This window comes from Dipodascopsis tothii (genome assembly GCF_038497935.1).
Source record: "Dipodascopsis tothii strain CBS 759.85 unplaced genomic scaffold V1510scaffold_13, whole genome shotgun sequence".
Taxonomy (NCBI): Eukaryota; Fungi; Ascomycota; class Lipomycetes; order Lipomycetales; family Lipomycetaceae; genus Neoaidaea; species Neoaidaea tothii.
Window position 1 is genome coordinate 346912 of NW_027117997.1, and position 19563 is coordinate 366474.

The window sequence follows — 19563 nt, forward strand, 5'->3', positions numbered from 1 at the left end:
TTCTATATGTCAACCGAAAGCTTGAGGGCCTGCAGATTCGGCTAGGACGTTATATAGAGAGTCCCTCACCAGTGTGATCTAGCCATCGACCTGCCCTCTCGCAGCTGTACAGTCAATATGGAACTATCCGACTCGGTCCAGGCACGCGTCATCGACGAGATCAAAGATCTGGCGCTGACGGTGTTCGAATCGCAAGGGGGGCGACCGCAGGAGTGCCCTATCGGTGTAATTCCAATCGCGATCGTGCTCATTCGCTATGTGCTGCGTCATAGCCCTGGGACACCCACCTGGTTCGATCGGGACCGTTTCTTGATGTGCAACCCTAACTCCGGGATTGTTCTCCACTGCCTTCTCCACGCGGCTGGGTACGGCGGGTACACGCTCGAGCACATCTGGAACCTATATACCAGCAACGGATGCAACCACTCGTTCCCGCAGGTCGAGTACGACGGTAAGAACTCGCGCAATTCGTGTATTGCTGGGCAGAGCGTCGCGAATGCGGTCGGGCTGGCTATGGCTGGCCGTCATCTGGCCAGCAAGTTCAACAGGCAAACGGACGCCATTATCAACTCGCAGATCTTTGTGTCCGTGTCGGAGTCGTGTCTTCAGGAGGGTACGACGCTGGAGGCACTGACCCTGGCGGCGACGCTGAAACTTGACAACCTGACGATTATATTCGATAACGAGAACGACAAAAAGACGGCGCGAAGCACGTCTGTGTACGAGCACGTCACTTCGTTTGTACCGGCCGGGATCAACGAACATTTACGCGCGATCGGCTACCACGTCATCGATGTCTTTGACTGTCCCGTCTCTCTCGACAGCATTCTGGCTGCGCTCAAGGCGGCCAGGGCCTACGTTGGCAAGCCCACCTTTGTGAACGTGCGTACGGCGGCATGGTGGGCGGGCGACAACGATCCGCGCGTGACCCCGATCACTGTGACTCGAGTTCCCGGTCGACCGGTCGCGCTCGCTCCAGAGGTCTATTCGTACTTTCACGACAGCAACCAGCGGGGGGCCGTCAACTATCAGCGATGGACCGACCAGGTTGCTGTGTACGCCAAGCTATATCCCAAGCTTCACCGAGCGTTGTGTGCTCGAATGCAAGGAGCAGAAGACATAGCCAGTGTGTTAGATCAGATACCGGTCGACAGCAAGCTAGAATACTTCGACGTCCTGCGGTATCTTGCCCAGAATTCGTCATCGACGTTTTTCGGCACGACAAGCAGTCTCATCGCGGCCACCATGTCAGACTCGTGGCAGATGCCGGAGTTCCAAGCGAAGGCATACGACGGCCGACTGGCCGACTACGGATCCCGCGAGCTTGCCATGATAGCCATCCACAACGGTATGGCTGCCTACAGCAAGGGAGCGTTTCTGCCCATCACTGTGGCTCCATATAACACTTATCTCTTTGCCTCCGCTGCCTTACACACTGGAGCCAGGGAAGAGCTGTCAGTCGCACATGTGGCGATCAAAGAGTCGGCTACTAGCTCCGACATGGCTATGAGCTTCCGCAAACCTCAAGAGCTTGACGCACTAATGCACGCAATTCCGAATCTCATTTACGTCAGACCCTTCGATCGAGAGGAAATTGTCGGTGCACTGAAAGCAATCACAGCCATTGACGGGCGGCAGCTATTGATTTCTATCGCAAACACTTTTCAAACGCGTTCATGCTGCAGCTACACGGAGAGACAAAACGTTAAATTTGGCGCGTATGTCGTTCTCGCTCAGAAAGAGCCCAGAATTGCTATTCTGAGCTGCGGCCTACAGTTACCGGACGCGTACAGCGCAGGACAATTGCTGAACGCAAACGGTGTACCTACCCGGGTCATATCTGTACCTTCCCTTGACCTTTTTGACCAGCAGTCCGAGACTTTCAAGAAGTCGATCTTTTCAACAGCCACCTATATTATAAGCGTGGACACCACCAACTCATCTCTCGCATGGAGTAAATATTGCCACGCCACAGTAGAGATGGACCCAATAGACGACCGAGCTAGCCATATGCAGAATCTCGGTAGAAGCGGTCAGCAAATCTTTGATAGAGTGAAGATGTACGTCGACACCGATCCTACGGTCAAATGGATGCGTATATGAGATGGCTGATGTAAATAAATGTCGTGGGAAGTACCGCCAGCGGACTCTCTCGTGTTGTATACTAGATACTAAAAATAAGCGTCTTATGAGATTGCCGATAGCCTTGGGTAGTATGACGGGTATCTCTCCACAGTTTGAGCTATGAAGTGCGGAGAAACTCAGCTGTGGTCTTCACATCGGAAGTTGGCTCTTGGGACATACCTGGCTCTCGTTATCAATAATCCGAAAAAACATAACGGTTAGCACGGCCCGCTCACTCCGGCCGGCTCACCCCGGCCCGCTCACTCCGGCCAGACAGGCTTCGATTTCCTGTTTCGGATCATTGTGTTTCTGGGTACCTGGATATACATATGATATCAGTGTGTTTTGTACCTGCACGAGTTACAGCATACGCCTAAATAGTATTTCCTGTCCAGGTACCACGACTCAGAATTTTGACCAAGCCACCATTGTGGCTTTGGTATAACTCTCAGATGAGATGCTGTCACAGCCTTGCATTCTAATCTATGGAACATTCACACATTCCTGCATGTGCAATCACAGGCGCCATACTGATAGTATACCCTGAATGAATCATCAAAGATCAATCGGTATCGGCGGTTTTGAAGCTCTTGTGTCATAAAAAAGCTGCTATTGCCCAGAATCAGACTGAAGTCTGTTCGGCCACAACGGACTGTACTCACATCTATACTCTCACAGCCAATATCTTCGATCTCGTAGCCGATAGTCAATCCGAGAGATAGCATTTGTCAAGCCGTGCTGCCTGCAGCCCCCCAACCCCCTCGGGAGACTAGCTCAAGTTATGTTAAGCTCTAACTCCCACATAATAAGCTCAGGGCTTAGCTTTCAATGATGCGATATGGCTCGAGAATATTTCTTAAAGCCGAGCCAATGGCACAAACTCCGGGTATGCATTGTTAACATAGAATGTCGTGCACGGGATAAAACTCCTCTGTACATTCCCTCTAAGGTGTGGCCAGTAACCCAGTCTTGCTCGGCGGCAGAGTTTGTTTGAGTAAGATAGAGACATATCTATGAGCAATACGATCGGCCATGCATACCCTGCAGGCGCCAGTAAAAACAAAACTTGGCATGGAGACTGGTTATTGGTAGCTGAGGGCGTGTCCTCGACCGGCCTCTTTGCATACGTGATGTCCCTGAAGCATTAGAGTACCAGCAGTCCCCAGCTCCGAAATGGTCCGGTCATGGGATCTAGTAACTTACAATTGACACACTAGGCTGAAGACATCAGGCATACGCAGCTTGCAGATGATACCCTTGCGAATTCTTCCCATTTTACTGGCCTAGAAATTTAACTGGCTCACGGTCAAGCAAATTAATGGTGTTGTGCGCTACCAAAGCTTATTGTAGAAAGTAACACTAAATGGACGCCCTAAAGTTAGCCGGATGGCCGAAGCTCCCCGGAATCTTATCGTTACGAGATTACCCAGCAGACACGACAAGTGCGATAAGCTCGTCCAAGACGAGATTGCTGCACAGTCTTCAAGCTTGGGTGAATGTGGCGGGCACATTAGCCATAAACAGACTGTATTCTGTCGAAAGGAGAATATTTTCAGCGATGTCAGTGCGTAAAGACAATTAGTGCGGACCAGCTATCAGCAAGAGAAAGCCGCTATGCACCGGACTGAAACAGACCGTCAGCACAAGCACGGAAAACAAACGCGCCTGCCCGTAGCTTAGAGCTCTTGTCACCGATAAGCGGCAAGAATAGGCATAAAGATAGCAGCCACATGCAGCTCGATCGGAGTACGCCGTGCTGGCTGCGATAAAGGCGCGTGCTAGTCCTGAGTCGCTGGACAGGTCTGTCCGGCTATCGGGATGGCTGATGCGTCGTATGACGGGTGACAAGCTGAACGTATTGCACTATAAAGATGGAGCAAGAGATCGTAGGCTACTGTCTATCCAGCGGAGAGTAATCATTTGCAATGGCTGACAAGGAAGCCTACGAAATAACACAATCTCCGGTCGCGTCGGACATTGCTGTTGGCGAGCATATGCCGACGACGAGATGGGAAAGAACCAAGAAGTTTTTTGAACTCGAGTCTGCTTCAACTGAACGGAGAAGTAATGAGGATCTTGATCCGATCCCGCCCAACAAGAGAACTTGGACGTTCATGCACTATGCAGTTTTCTGGGTGTCGGACAACCTGTCGGTCTCGGGCTTCCGCCAGGCCTCGTCTATCATGGACGTTGGTCTTTCGTGGAAGATGACCCTTGTCGTCACGGCTATCGGCCAAACCGTCCAGGGTCTGTTCATCACTATTTGTGGCATTGCCGGTGCAAACTACCATGTTCCCTTCACTATCCAGAGCCGTGCCTCGTTCGGTTTCTACCTGTCCTACTTGTTTATTGCTATGCGCTGTATCGTAGCTATTTTCTGGTATGGCATTCAGGCTTACACCGGTGCAGAGTGCGTGCGGACGATGCTGTACGCCATTTGGCCCTCTTTCCACAACGTCAAGAACACCATCCCGGAGCATGAGAACATTGACACTCAGCTGATGGTTGCCTACGTCATCTACTTTCTGACGTGTCTCCCCATGCATTGGGTCGGTGTGCATAGACTCAGATGGTTCTTCCTACTGAAGGCTATTACCACGCCTTTTGTCTCTTTTGCTCTCATGATCTGGACCGTGAAGAAGGCGGGCGTTGGTAACACGAGTCTCTTCACCAGCGGCAACACTATTCACGGAAGCGCGCTCGCCTGGCAGTTCATGAGCTCTCTGTACTCTACAATTGGCGGCGGTACTACACTTATGGTAAATGCCCCGGACTACTCGCGTTTCGCCCCGAAGCCAAATCACACCATGATCACGATTCTTACCATCCCGGTTACGTCGCTCGTCATGGCGTTCTTGGGTGTGGTCGTTGCGTCTGGTTCTGCTGTCATTTATGGATCGATCCAGTGGGATCCCCTTATTCTGATGGACAATTGGACTTCCAAGGGCGGTCGTGCTGCTGCATTCTTCATCGCCTTCTCGTTCTACCTCTCGCAGCTTGGACTGAACATTGCGGCCAACTCAATTGCTTCTGCCAACGACATGAACTGCATGTTCCCGAGATATATTAACATCAGACGTGGACAGTTCATCTCCGCTTTTCTGGGAGCCTGGGCTCTGACGCCGTGGAACATTTTAACCGGCGCGCCGGCATTTCTAAGTTTCATGTCAGGCTACTCGGTTTGGCTCACCCCCATTGCTGGAATCATGATCTCGGACTACTTTTTTGTGCACCGCGGAAACTACAATGTTTTTGAGTTGTACAACAGCAACGGTATCTATCGATTCAATAAGTATGGTTGCAATTGGCGGTCATGGGCTGCATTTACGCTGGCTTGGGTTCCATTGCTTCCGGGATTCCTCCCCAAGGTCTCGACTGTCGTGACCACCATGAATGTTGGTATGGAGCACCTTTACGACGTCGGTTTCTTTTACGGTATGCCCGTCTCGATCATTTCATATTACCTACTGTGCAAGTTCTTCCCGGCAGAAGAGACTATGATCACGTCTCCTGTATATGCCTTTGTTGAAGACTACAGTGGTACTGTGACGGACCCCGAGCAGCAACTCTCGGAGACGTATGAAAAGAACTCGATGGAGTAAAATCATACCTTTATTGAGCCTGATAATTTTGCTTGTAGTGTTACCACTTTTGGCGCACATTGCGACCAGAGTCATATGAAGAATGTAAACTTAATGACAAGATAAATAGACGGAACAAACACTATGTTCCGAAACTTAGTATGTGAGGAAAAGGAAATTAAACCCAAATTAATTTGACCTGAGTTATGACGTCAATACCTGACGCCGCAGAATACAAGCTGCCTCAAACTGGAGTCCAACCGATCATCTCAGCATTACGAGTGCTGCTCCTTACCAGCTTGGCTATCGAGGCTACCATAAGATTCCATTTTTGACTTGGTTCCGAGGCATGAACACTACGGGATGTAATACATATAATAACGAAGCTAATGCCACTTGCTCTTGGTTCATTCTATATCTATTTTACATTCAACTTTAACTTAATCGCCCTACAAAGACTTTGGAGCCGACTCGAGTGAAATAGTTTTCTCGATGACGCTATCATCGACCGCTTTCTGCGACGTGATCATGTCGCTCTCGCTCAGCTTCTCTGTGCTGTTGGTGTAATCTCTTAGGTCGTCAACATCGACAGCCATACCAAACTTATTGATAACGCGGTGCTTCTTCTTGATCTCGCGCCTCTCCATGTAAACGAAGAACAGTACACCAATCGCTGAGAGAACATTAATACCAGCCATAAAACCATAACCCCATCTGTAGTGAGGGGCATCCTGAGTGGGAAAGGTTAGAAGTGGCAGCCATGCGCCAATTGAGTAGCTGATGGTGTTGCCAACAGCACTTAATATTCCACGTAGCTCAGGATCATCCTGGAAGGAGTCCGCACTCCATGTCAGAATCAATGCCCACACAGGATATCCTAGTTCACAGAAGAAAAACGCCACGTATTTTAGACCAAACGGAATATCCCATATTTGTAACCATAGGTTTCCTAGGAACGAGATGAGAATTGAAATAAGAATAAACGGCGAACGTTTCTGGAATCTGTCGGATAGGTTGGCGAATATAAATGTAATAACTATCGCAGCTCCATAACCACCACAGGGGATCAAGTTAATTTGCTGGACAGTGTAAATATTGAGGGACGATAACCAAAGATTAAAATATCCGTACGTCGTCGAGATATTGAACAGAATATACGGCCAGCAGAATGCGTAAATTCTCCAATGCGCGAAGAAGCTGAAAAACTTCTTGAATGTCATTCTCGTATTCTCTTTCTTCCCAACTTCGATCAGTCGGATGAGACCAAACTCCTTCTCCTTCGGTGTGAGCCATAGCGCCCGAGTGTTGTGGGGATAGTCCGGTAGGCAGTAATAACCGAGGAAAGCGATCGGCAGGGACACAACGCCGTCAATTATAAACAACCAGCGCCATCCTGCAAGACCACAAGCACCATTGAGACTGGTGTAAACACCTGACTGAATGAAGCCTGACGTCATTGATCCCACACACGCAGAAATATCATAGACGGACATCCTCTTCGCAATTTCATGAGGCTGGTACCAGCTTCCAAGAATTTGGGCAATAGCCGGATAGTTTGAAGCTTCGATGATACCTATGAAAAACTTGACTGCGTAGATCTGACGTTCGCTGTTAGTGTGCTACAACAGACAAATAGAGTACATACCGTCCGCGCATTTTTGACAGCGGCTAAGCTCATGACAAGCACGGACCACAGCACCTCACAGGTCGGAAGAAAGATAGACGGTCTGATTTTGTTGTGCATGAGTAACTGGCCCGGTATTGAGCCCAAAATGACTCCTATGTTTTCAAAAGTTGTGAACAGATTTCTCTCTTGACCGGTAAGATTGAGCTGAGATGTCAGTCTCGTCGCCCAGAACAGGGTCATGACCCGTGACTTACATCTTCTTTCATGCCACTGACATAGGCGTTACCTGTCGTTAGCGAGTGTGAAGGCTCATCGACTTACTGATATTCGTCTGATCTAACAACTTCATGAAAAAGACCAAGAAAAAGTACGTCCTTTCGTCAGTTCTGTTAAAACCCTGAGCGCTTACATTACACAGACATCCAACTTGTGCATATAGCGACGGTACGCAGGTGGCCGATCAAAGCTGTCCCAGAATTGCGACAAGAACTTGTTTGACTTCGATACGTCATAGCCGGTGAGGTAGTACTCCGCAAACTTTTCTCTGACTTCAGCGTCACTGTAATTCAGCTCCTTCGGAGGAGTGCGAGAGCGCTCTTTGAACCATTGCATGGATCCCATGATGCTGAACCCTTCACCACTACTATAGCTGTCGAGAGTGGACTTCGTAAGTTCGGGACTGGGGATTTTATATGTATCAATTATGTGAATTTTGGTCCTTCTGTCGAATTGACCTCCTCAACAATAGGCATACAACGTTCTATTGTTTCCAGGCAACCCAATGTTAGCCACAAATACGGTCGTTCCTAGGGAAGGTGCAATAATTGTTGCAGATTTTTTGGGCTTTGAAGCCGATTCTCCACTATGCAGTTAAGCATTTCGGCTTTCGTAGTCGTGTTCAACAGTCATAGAGACTAGTCTCGTTTCGTTTAGATCAAGGAACTGTTTCTCGATTGTTGAGCGCGCGGTGACCTGCCTACGTGGTGGCTTCCGGGCTTGAACCGATCGATGAAGATCTTTTTGATAATTCCAAAAGCCACTCTCCATAAAGTGATCTCCGCCTAGCAATGTCTTGGCAAATCAATGCAGGTGTTCACATCTATCGGCGAAGACTAAAAACGCCATGCTTTTGGGAATGGGAGATACGCACCGCAGAACTTTTCGCTTCACTACACATCTCATTGCTCGAACGTACATTTACACTGTAAACCTCCCAACTATCATTATCCAAAAAATAAGATATTAGGCTACATCAGGACAGATTCTGCAGCTAGTAACAGACAACCATGCAGCACACATGGCCGGCCGGCTAATAAGGCAGTGTCGCATGTTTTCTTTGAAAATGAAGAGGCTGAGTTTAATACAAAAATGATTGCCATGTTCCACGAAGGTTTTATCTCAAGAAGAAAGAACTATGCAGAAGCAGTTGTGATCTCGGCTTAAACGGCTCAAAGAGAATACGCGGCAGAGATCGGCACTCTCGGAGTATATAAGATCTCGGACTTCCCATGGACATCCTTATTATCAAAATGGCCTCCTCAAACGTTCCCAAGAAAGCTCTCATCGCCGTCACTTCTTACTGTGCCCCTTTCTACGAGGACGGAAAGAAGACGGGATTGTTTTACACTGAGGCTCTGCACCCTTATGAGGTACTGGTAAAGAATGGCTTCGAGGTTGTTCTGGCTTCGGAGACAGGTACATACGGAATCGACGATCACTCTCTGTCTCCGGACTTTATGACTGAGGAGGAGATGGCTATTTTCAATGATCCCGACTCCGAATTTAATCAGCAATTGAAGAAAATTAAGAAGGCATCTGACGTCAATCCGAAAGAGTTCGGCCTGTTTTATGCCTCTGCTGGCCATGCTTCACTCTTCGACTACCCCACTGCCACGAGTTTGCAAGCTATTGCCGCGGACATCTACGACAGAGGTGGTGTTGTGTCTGCTGTATGTCACGGGCCTGCAATTCTCCCTGGTATCAAAGACGTCAAGACTGGCGAGCCCATCATCAAGGGCAAGACTGTCACAGGGTTTATGGACAAGGGCGAGGACGTTCTTAATCTCACGGAGAAGATCAATTCCCTCAATGCTCCGACTATCGAGAAAGCGGTTGACACAGTTGGCGCTTCTTATGACCACCCTGCGCAACCGTTCGATGAATTCTCGATTATTGATGGGAGAATCGTCACCGGAACCAATCCGGCCAGCGCTACCCTGACGGCGGTCAATGCCGTCAAGGCCTTTAACCAATCGTAAATATTACAGGATTAGCTAGTATACTATGAGTCAATTATTCAACGGAACACTACCAGCGATTTACATTGTTGAGTTTAACGTAAGCCGCATGAAGAGTTACAAACTGTTTCCTGATTATCATAAGCAGGCTTCTCGCGATTAAAAGTCACACGTGACATCTTCCAGCCAGGCCCAAAACTCTGCTCCTTCCTTGCCGGCGGCCATCTCAACAAAACCGCTTCTAGCGGCTCCTTTTTTGCCATAGGGTATGAAAAAACCGCCATTATCCTCCGTTGTGACATCTGGGCTCAGCGCTGGGTAGAGGACTGAATAGGCACCATACTTCACATCAACGGATACTCTATGAATCAGCGCCTGCATGATAGCGTTGGCATGACGAGCGATCTCGGTTCTGATCAAACCAGGGTGAGCCGACACACTGACGATGCCGGTGTCCTTGTGACGCAGTCCCCAAATGTAAGCTTCGTAAAAATTCATGGCCTTTGTTTGACTGTAGCACGGCATCTCCCCCCGCTTGTTTCTTTCGAAGTTCACATCGTCAAGCTGAAGCCCACTCTGTCCCGGCGCCCAGAAAGTGGCTAGGGAACTCAGCCACACAATTCTCACGGAGTTTGGCGGTGATGCTTTCGCCGTTTGTATGAGGATGTCGTCTAAATGCTTCTGAACTACGAAGGGAGCGATGGCGTTCACCTGGAGACAGTTGTAGAATCCGTTAACTGTCTTGTGCTCATTTCCCTTGAAGCTCACACCTGCATTGTGGATAAGAAGATCAAGACGCGTCTCTTGATCCAGAAAAGTCTGTACACCATCCTTTATAGTGGCAAGGTCAGAATAATCAAATGAAAGACATCCCAGCGAAGCGTCAGGATATTTGGCTTGAAGCTTGGCCACCGCTTGCTCGACTTCAGGTTTCGAGCGTCCACATATGTAGACCTTCGCGTTCTGTCTCAACAGAAACTCTGCAGCCTTGTAGCCTATACCGGACGTGGACCCAGTCACGATAACCACTTTGCCGGTGAGGTCAGGATAGTTTTCTTCCGTATAGGTCGGCTGGGTGAACAAGATGTCAGCCAGAGCGATGGCGAAGGCTCGCAATGTTAGCAGCATAGTGGTTTATCTGTCAGCTGTTCGCTATGCTGCGACCTGGGGATTTTGGACTATCGGCGTCTGTCCAATCAATCTCAGGCGTAAGTGTAAAACTTCTGGGGCTATAAGGAGTTGTATGTAGAAAGCACTGACTCTCCCAACCCCCCCTCCCCCACCAATGACTCCGCGCTCCCAGTTCGAGACTTGCGTTATTGCACTTTCGCAAGTTCATGGTATAAATGACTCCTGAAGAATGCACGTAGCCGTTGTGATTATGTGTGGGTCGTCTTACGGTCACTTGGACTCAGTCATTCTCATTGTCCTCTAAGATCGCTGCCAATTCTCGGCGTAGTTTTATGCAGTATCAAATCACGTCAATTAAGCCCAACTTTTTACATCGGGATACGAACTGTCGACTAAGCCACGAGTGACGAAACGCACGCCATGCCTTTCAAAAGTTCGTTTGTTGAGAGGTACTCGGTACAAACTACAAGAGAACGCAGAGCGAAATTCTGTCGAAGATAGCTGCTCGGCGCCGTATAATTGCCTTCCGCCCTCGACCATCCTCTGACAGAGACAATAAAGAGCGAGGCGTGCATGATGCAGGCATCACGTAACTGCGAGTAAGAACCGAACTCTTGGCAATTACGACGAAACAGCAAAATCATGTCTACTGATGAGTCTCCGGAACACTCGCACAGGCTGGCTCAGTCTCATGCTATTTACTGCAGCTACCAAGGTACATACGTACCGTTGTACTGCTCGTGAATACGAGGTGGTAGGATACTGCCCGCTTATATCTTTACATTATTGCGAAAGAGTATGCAGCTGTTACAAGTTTCGTTGATATTGCGTCATTACTAGATCGCGCCATCACGAAAAATGACAACTTATACGAGCTGATACTCTGTAGCCGACTACAAGACGGGATCTAAAGGACTTGGCGGACGATCCGGGGGTATACTATCGTATTGTGCTACCTCGGCGAATGAATCAACCAAATTGAGTGAATCATCCCGTCCTCGCTATTTGCCTGCCATATTTGCAATATGTAAGTAAATACTTACGGCCGTAGCACCGCCATTTGTAGTAAGCCAAGAAAGAATTTTTCACTCTGTACATCATCACGTCTTCGCAAGGATCCGAGTAACTCGAAAGGGAGGGCGACTTCCAGAGATCGGAAATTTGCGAGGAAGGTGTGCAGTGGACTCAGATTTATGAGTTGGTATTGAGTGCATTTTGCACGAGGAGCTGTCAAAGAAGCTCGTTCCGATTCATTGGCTCTTGCGACCGCTCGCTGCTACTGTTCGAGTCCTTTGTGCGTGCTCCAAATGCTTCACCCAAAAAAAAAATCTAATAGCCGGCCGAAACATTATCCGCCCATAAGCTACCCGACGCTAGCAGCTCGATATAGTTCGCTGCACACGATAAGAGAGCATTAATGAAGTATTTAACTTTAGCTAAGTAGTTTAGTGTTTCGGTACTGCAACTGCCGGGAGGCAGATAACATTTGCCAGCCAATCTCCAATACCGATTGGTAACTTCGGCTTTGCCAAGCCGGCTTGCGCACATGCCCATAGACAAAGAGCCAATGATTGCTTCAATTGGGTTCCGTAATTGATGGCAACGTAAGCCTGCAGTCTTCGATAAACGGAATTAAGTTCTACACAGCCATCAAACTGGGGCAGACGAACTATTGTTGTCAGCCTTGCCAGCGCAGTAACACTCCCGTCGTTGGAGTAATTATCTGGATGAGTTAAGAGGCTGTGGTAATTTCCGCAATTGATTCAGTCTCAATCTTGGCTCGGCCTCCCGCGTGTTACTTGGCAATTATAATGTATGCGAAGATGGAGTCGCAGAGCTTATTCATTTACGCAGATTGCCGCTCAATTTCGCGATAGGCTAGCTATTCCCGAGTGGCTTGCCAGTTTGGCCGAGGAATGCAGAAATTAAACCTTTTTCCGGGCCCAAGGAGGCTCTATAGCTGCTGAGTGGCGCGATAAGTAGATATGCATGCACAAGCCAAGCACTCACTGTCCTCCATTCTACTAGTGCGAGGTCTGAGTGCGTATTGCATAAACTGACCCAGGTATTGCTACAAACCGGTTTTCCCGATCTCGTTTACTCCACCGAATCAAGGGTACGTGAAATGTAATTGCACAGCACGCAAATCAGCTCTACATAACTATTGTAAATCTGTTCAAAGAGCCTCCTTGAACGACTTCCGGGGTCTGGTTCAAGGTCACGAGAGGGGACGGGCTGTGCAGAGTTTGGCTTTAAAACGCCACAGCGGCGCACAGGCACAGCTTAAATAGCCAATACACAGATAAGAGCTACCCGGGGCCAAGTCGTCGCCAAGCGTCGCTGGTACGGCTCTCGCAGCGAAATAATTTAGCTGGGGCGGCTTGGTCGTAGTGTAATACTCACATGTAGCCAATGTAACATCATAATGGTGCAATTCCCGTAGAATGCACGACTTCGGTATCGGCACCTAGCTGAAGTACAGTGAACGATAGCCTGCTGACAGCTGTCAAGGTGGTTTTCCTACTTTTCCATGACGCAAGGAATCGGCCAGATAAACCAATTAAAGAACTTGGGAGGCGGTGTATCTAGCTCTAACGACGGTCGGACCTGAGGTACCATCCCGTCGGATATACCCTCACTTTAGGCTTTTGATAGGCTTTAACCAAGCTGCATTTCAGTCTTGTCATGAGACACTACCGTCTAACACAATCATTTACGCCGTTAGCATGCATTAAGTGGGTCAAGGGCTGGTTCATTAGTACTGTATCAAGATTCGTATTACTCTTGAGAGAATATACCCTTTCCGAAGACAAGGCGATGAGAAATGAGCTATAAATGCCCGTCTCCGCATCTTCCAGTCGACATGCTTGTCTGAAAATTCTAAATATTCTATAGAGATGGCATCGACTGGAAGCCTTGACGAAAAGGTCGCGGCCGTTGAGGGCGTGGCCGAGGTTGACACTGAATCCAAGGACCAAAGCTTCAGCAGCGACTATGAGATCTCGGAGAAGACAGATTTTATTCTTCACAGTAGCGAGGCTGTCATCGACAGAATTCGCGCTGCTGGAGACATGGATGACATCTTGGTTGACGACTCTCAATTTTTTGTTGAGAAAATTCGCCTGATGTCGCCTGTCGAGGCCCGCGAAGTTCTTCTTTACGCTGTTTCCTACCACGAGCACGATGTTAACTTCCCCACTGCCACTATGAACAGAATAAAGGAGCTGCTTCTCGGCGAGAATGTCTACGGTAAAGGCGATATTCTCTACGACCTTGACCTCCGTCTGGAGGCCTCGCTTATTAAGTTTCATTCACCTTATCCCGAAGTGAGAGCTGTGGTCAGTCCTACAGACGATACGTCAATCCCCGTTGAGACTTTCCGCGCGTACACCATTGGCATTTTCTGGGTTTGCGTTGGTGCCTTCATCAATCAGCTCATCTACTTCCGCCAGCCGCACTTCACACTTTCTGCGCAGGTCATCATGCTGTTGACCGTGCCTTGCGGTCAGTTTGCTGCCAAGTATCTTCCGGCTTGGAAGTTCAAGATCTGGAAGTGGACGGTGAACCTGAACCCTGGTCCTTGGTCGTTCAAGGAGCAGATGTTTACTACAATCATTACCAATGTCGGTTCGCAGAGCTGTGTCTGGGGTCAATACGCTCCGGTGGTTCGCGAGGATCTGTTCTATGGCCAGGCCTGGGCTACGTTTGGTTTCAACCTTCTTATGAACTTCAGCACCCAGCTGTTCGGCCTTGGACTTGCTGGTATCATGAGACGTTGGGCCGTGTACCCCAGCAAGGCGCTCTGGCCGACCATTCTTCCGACTCTGCAGCTCAACAGAACTCTTTTGGTACCCGAGTCTAAGAAGAATATTAACGGCTGGACTATCAGCAAGTACAAGCTGTTCAATATCTTACTGGCCGGTTCATTTGTCTACTTCTTCATTCCTGACTACCTATTCACCGCTTTGAGCACTTTTAACTGGATGACCTGGATCGCACCCACGAACAAGAACCTTGCATTCGTCACTGGTTCAAAGATTGGTGCGGGTTTTAACCCCATTCCTAGTTTCGACTGGTCGGTGATTAACTACGCCACGCCACAGGTTCTACCGTTTTTCACCTACGCCAATAAATACTTCGGTGCTGTCGTGGGTGCTATTGTCATGCTGATCATGTACTACACCAACTACAAGTTCACCTCTTACATCCCACCAAACACCAGCAATGTGTACGATAGATACGGCGCGAGCTACAGTCTTACTAAGGTTCTGAAAAACAACAAATTGGATGCGACGCTTTATCACAAGTACTCTCCTCCTTATATCTCTGCTGGAAATCTCATGTACACTTGTGTTGCTTACGCTAACTACACGTTTGCGTTCGTTTACATCCTCGCAACCGAGTGGCGCACCTTCAGAGACGCTGTTCTTGGGTTCGTGAAGGGTCTTAAGAACAGAAAGTCATCGAATTACGCCGACTACAGAGATCCGATTTCAAAGATGATGCAGGCGTATAAGGAGGTCCCGGACTGGTGGTTCTTCATTATTTTTGCCATTTCCTTGATTTTTGCTTGCGTCGCCATGCGAGCATACCCTACAGACACTCCCGTGTGGACTGTTATTGTCGTTCTGCTTGCAGCTATCGCACTGCTAGTTCCTTTCATGGTTCTGTACTCGTCGACGGGTTTCTTCCTCAACCCGAACATGCTGGGAACTATTCTTGGTGGATACCTCGTTCCCGGAAGTGGCCTGGCGTGCCTTTTCCTTCGGACGTTCGGCTACGTCATTGAAAATCAATCGGAGACTTACGTCGGCGACCAGAAGCTCGGGCACTACGCTAAGCTGCCTCCGCGGGCCGTCTTCAGGGGTCAGGCGATTGCCACTATTCTCTCCGTTTTTATTACATCGGGTGCTCTCGAGTTCGCTCATACACTTGAGAACTTCTGCAGTTATACGCAGTCAGCAAGATTCTACTGTGCCTGGTCGCACTCAATCTATTCCGAGACCGTCCTCTTTGGTGTCATTGGACCTTCGCGTACCTTCGATCATCTTTACCCGACTATGAGATGGTCGTTCCTTATCGGAGCTTGCATCGCTATTCCTATGGTGCTTGCTCGCCCTCTTCTCCACAAGTACTTCAAGGGATTCCACCCGGTGCTCTTCCTGGGAGGTTTCCAGGTTTGGGGATCCAACTACAATCTCAGTTACTACACCGGTGGCTTCTACCTGTCATTTGCATTTATGTACTACCTGCGCACGAGATACCTCGCCTGGTGGGCTCGCTATAACTACATTATTTACTCGGGCGTGTCAGCCGGCGTTGCGTTCTCGGGCATTCTTATCTTCTTGGCCCTACAGTATCACCCGAAAACCCTTACATGGTGGGGAAACAGCATTAGCGGTTCTACCGCCGACGGTCTTGGTGTGGCTACTCTAAAGGATGTTCCGGCCATTGGATACTTTGGCGGTGCCAACGGAACCTGGGTTTGAGCACCATGATTTAATTTCATGTTAAGTTTAGTAAATGTTGCGAGTGGCTTTAGCCTACTCAAGTTTGTGTTATTTAGTGTTCGGTTCCTGTTGTTACGCGAAAATGCACTGTTTTTTCTCTATACCTTTTTTGTACTAATTTCATGCAAGCATTGGTATTCTTGCCTACTTTGCTTGACGATCTTGTCGATGCCTGCGTAACTGCATGGCGCGCGCTCCCATATAAAAGACGCGTTTGAAATGCGCACAGTTATGCATCCATGATAGCAACTAGTTTTAACGTCTACCACCTTTTCACGTCAACGACCTGGGCGCAAAAAAAAAAATTAGACGCATTCAATTTGTGAAAACCGCTCCCGTGTCTAGTTTATTTCATATATAGTTATTACTATGTCATGATCTCGTGTAATTCAAGCATAAAGGTACAAAGCAAGTCGAAATATTGACAAAATCATCATGTTACTTTGTTGATTTCTCTATGAACCTATTCCTACTGTGCCGTATAAAAAAAAAACACCGCTTAAAACATTACGCCTCCGTTACAGAAACGTTCACCTGCTTTTCGCCCTTCAGCTCAGACTCGACAACCTCGAAGGAGATCTCGTCCACGCCGTTGGGCTTAAAGTCATGGGTGGCCACCTTGCGAAGGCCAAGCTTCTCATCTCTGCGGTCGAGGTACATCGGCAGAGGAATGAGGATGAGCTCGAGAACACTGATAACGACAGACCAGATGTATCCAGCATAGTATCTCGGAGCGTCGACAGTCTGCCAAGCAGACAGAGGAAGAATAAGGGCAAGAATGCAATAGCCCATGTTCACAAATGCAAGCGCAAGAGCGCGTACCTCAAGATCGTGTGCAAGGGACTCCGCCACCCAGGCCAGGACGAGGTTGATTGGACCGTTACAGAAACCGAGAGCAATGAACGCGAAGAATTTCGCCGCATTTGAGATCTTCCAGTACATGAGCATCGAGTTGCAAACAAGAACGACGACACCGGCCAGAACCATGGAGTCCCATCTTCTTCGAGTCCAGTCACTATAGAATGCAAAAAACATGGCGGAGACAATAGAAATAGCGTAACCAACAGTGCTAAGGTTGTTGGTCATGTTAGTGTCATAGACGCTTCCACTGTTGTAAATCTCGTCTCCGAGCCACAGAAGGTAAGGAGTAGTTGAAGCGTAAGGCGTCTGCCAGAAGAGGTTGGCAAGGACGAAGAACACCCAAGTCTGCCACGCCGAAAACACCTTCTTAAGAATACGTCTGTCGAGACCAACACTAGGGGCAAATCCTTCCTCTAGCAGACGAGTTTGAGCCAGTTCCTTCTCACGAGGAGTGAGCCATCTGGACTTGCAGTGCGATGGAACGTTCGGGTAAAAGAAAACACCGACGGCTGAGATAGGAATTGTGATGATCGTGCAGACGATAAACAACCAGCGCCATCCTTCAAGACCACCCTTTCCGTCAAGCGTCAGACACGCGTTTTGGAGGTAGCCCGAAAACATGGATCCGAGAGGGTAGGTGCAGTAGTACACAGCATTACGCTTTCCAAGCTCCTGCTTTCTGTACCACGAGTTGATGATAGCAACGTTGCAAATCCAGCAAGGAGTCGAAGTGACACCAACGAAGAACCGCATGACCATCAGCTGCTTGTAGTTCTTGACAAAAGCAGTTCCCAGGGTAAACATACCCCAGGCGACCTCACAAGTCGGGACGTAGTACTCAGCAGGCACCACAGTCAAAAGAGCATTGCTCGGCAGCTGGAAGACAATAGTTCCAACCCAGTAGACAGCGTTGAGATAGTTAAGACGGTTACCCGTAAGCTCCAGATCGGCCTCCATACCAGAGACATAGGCGTTGTCTTATTGTTAGAACCCGTAAATACTGCTCATACTTACAGATGGCGTTGACATCGAGGTTGTTTGCCCAGGTCGACAGACAAGCGAAGACGAGAATCAGGAAGTCAAGCTTGTTAACGAGAACACGCTCCTCGCGGGGCATGTGCTTGGGAAACCAGCCGACCCATTCGGCAAATGGGTTCATGTAGTAATCGTATCCCATTTTCGCTATGATGAAGAGGCTCAATCAATTGAACCTGGAAGACTTGAATCAAAAGGAACAAAAGCAAAGTGAACGGAAGCCTTGGATTCAAGTCAACTGAGCATTGAATAGAAGATTGACAGGACCTTAAGTAGTTTTCTGCCAAGAGTTTGAGCGATAGTGATTCAATCAAGAGAACATGATAAGGATAGCTTAGCTGACAACATCTGCTAAGCAGCCAGCACGGATTAGACCTTTCTCATCGTCTAATTGTCTTGTGAAATGCCTTTAGCACTATCACTGTCGTTCATGCTGCGCCATCGAGTATTCCATCGCCACCTACGAGGATGCTAGCATGCGCTACTTCAATAGACGTTCAGCACATGCAAACTAGCGCTCGTACATTGCTGCTGTTATACGAATGCGCTTGCACAGCACTTTACTGAAACTATACAAGGTACGGTTAATAAGCGAGTCCGTTTTACCGTAAATGGACAGCTCGTCTGTGGGCTAGTGCACACGGACAACACAGTCTGTGTGCGATAACATGTATTCCAATGATAAGCATTGCACCGGCCAGCCGGGGACTATTAGGGAGTTGACGAGTGAGCTCGAACCAAGATTATAACGTAGCAACTGCCGCAGCGTGTGCATAGGCCATTCCCGTTTGCAGACTAAAATCTCGTACCTGTGCATCCGATATGCACGTGCCAATCTGAAAAGAGCTTATCCATTGGATTCTGGTTGGGTGATAGGTTACAGATAGCACGGTGACCCCAAAACGCACTAAAATCCAGTGCTAGAACCAAAGGCTAGGGTCAACACGAGCCATGGCCACTCGCAAACGCCAGCAATGATTGCACAACGACCATTTATTATGCGTGAATTTTCGCTCAAACATCCAGAAGTGTCACCCAGTGGCACTGTGCGAGGCGCCAATCTCGGCCAGCGCGGTCCCCCATATAGATTTAAAACTCTGATAGCGCAGACTAACTATGAGGCGGGCCCTAGCTTGTTGGTAGGTGCATGCACTCGGCCAATAATCGGGCATCTCCTTGTACCTATCGTCTCGTAAATTTGATAGCGAAACCTCGCGTGTGCATATGGAGAGCTCTTGCGCTAGCGTACGTCCGTAGCTTTCAGCGATAGCATACCCCTTCTTACGCGCTCTTGCACAAAACCCTCGCGAATGCTATCAGTCACTGAGCACAACCACTCCAACTAGGCTCAACGGGCTGTGTCTCTCCTTCACTAGCGGAAAAGCGCATCTGTGCTGCCGATTTCACCGGAAAACACAGTCATTGTTGTCTCAGACCTGTGCGCCTCACATGCCGGA

At 48.7% G+C, this 19563-nt stretch overlaps 7 protein-coding genes and 1 non-coding gene across 8 annotated transcripts; 4 read left to right on the top strand and 4 right to left on the bottom strand.

The window, feature by feature from the left end:
• Nucleotides 1-117: 117 nt before the first annotated feature.
• V1510DRAFT_407045 (Transketolase, thiamine diphosphate binding domain-containing protein) lies at nucleotides 118-2103 on the top strand (the record flags this gene model as incomplete). Its single annotated transcript, XM_066932398.1, has 1 exon — nucleotides 118-2103. The coding sequence occupies one exon, from the start codon at nucleotides 118-120 to the stop codon at nucleotides 2101-2103; it is 1986 nt and encodes a 661-aa protein (XP_066789277.1).
• Nucleotides 2104-4118: 2015 nt separating this feature from the next.
• V1510DRAFT_364809 (permease for cytosine/purines, uracil, thiamine, allantoin-domain-containing protein) lies at nucleotides 4119-5726 on the top strand (the record flags this gene model as incomplete). Its single annotated transcript, XM_066931206.1, has 1 exon — nucleotides 4119-5726. One exon carries the CDS (start codon nucleotides 4119-4121, stop codon nucleotides 5724-5726), a length of 1608 nt encoding a protein of 535 aa, XP_066789278.1.
• Nucleotides 5727-5945: 219 nt separating this feature from the next.
• On the bottom strand, nucleotides 5946-6018 carry V1510DRAFT_t118. The gene has a single exon. It is a non-coding gene; the product is annotated as a tRNA-Thr (tRNA).
• A 136-nt stretch (nucleotides 6019-6154) lies between these two features.
• Nucleotides 6155-7953, bottom strand: V1510DRAFT_364658 (major facilitator superfamily domain-containing protein; the record flags this gene model as incomplete). Its single annotated transcript, XM_066931199.1, has 5 exons — nucleotides 6155-7303; nucleotides 7351-7536; nucleotides 7587-7618; nucleotides 7654-7706; nucleotides 7742-7953. The coding sequence occupies 5 exons, from the start codon at nucleotides 7951-7953 to the stop codon at nucleotides 6155-6157; spliced, it is 1632 nt and encodes a 543-aa protein (XP_066789279.1).
• A 908-nt stretch (nucleotides 7954-8861) lies between these two features.
• V1510DRAFT_364566 (class I glutamine amidotransferase-like protein) lies at nucleotides 8862-9590 on the top strand (the record flags this gene model as incomplete). The annotated part of the gene is made up of 1 exon (XM_066931194.1): nucleotides 8862-9590. One exon carries the CDS (start codon nucleotides 8862-8864, stop codon nucleotides 9588-9590), a length of 729 nt encoding a protein of 242 aa, XP_066789280.1.
• On the bottom strand, nucleotides 9588-10797 carry V1510DRAFT_416428 (Env9p). Its single transcript, XM_066933760.1, has one exon. It carries the CDS (start codon nucleotides 10695-10697, stop codon nucleotides 9729-9731), a length of 969 nt encoding a protein of 322 aa, XP_066789281.1. The 5' UTR covers nucleotides 10698-10797; the 3' UTR covers nucleotides 9588-9728.
• A 2800-nt stretch (nucleotides 10798-13597) lies between these two features.
• On the top strand, nucleotides 13598-16189 carry V1510DRAFT_407051 (OPT oligopeptide transporter protein-domain-containing protein; the record flags this gene model as incomplete). Its single annotated transcript, XM_066932399.1, has 1 exon — nucleotides 13598-16189. The coding sequence occupies one exon, from the start codon at nucleotides 13598-13600 to the stop codon at nucleotides 16187-16189; it is 2592 nt and encodes an 863-aa protein (XP_066789282.1).
• Nucleotides 16190-16386: 197 nt separating this feature from the next.
• V1510DRAFT_122080 (major facilitator superfamily domain-containing protein) lies at nucleotides 16387-18557 on the bottom strand. The gene is made up of 2 exons (XM_066930276.1): nucleotides 18086-18557; nucleotides 16387-18048 (listed from the first exon to the last, which is right to left on the bottom strand). Exons 1-2 carry the CDS (start codon nucleotides 18246-18248, stop codon nucleotides 16718-16720), a joined length of 1494 nt encoding a protein of 497 aa, XP_066789283.1. The 5' UTR covers nucleotides 18249-18557; the 3' UTR covers nucleotides 16387-16717.
• Between the last annotated feature and the right edge of the window lie 1006 nt (nucleotides 18558-19563).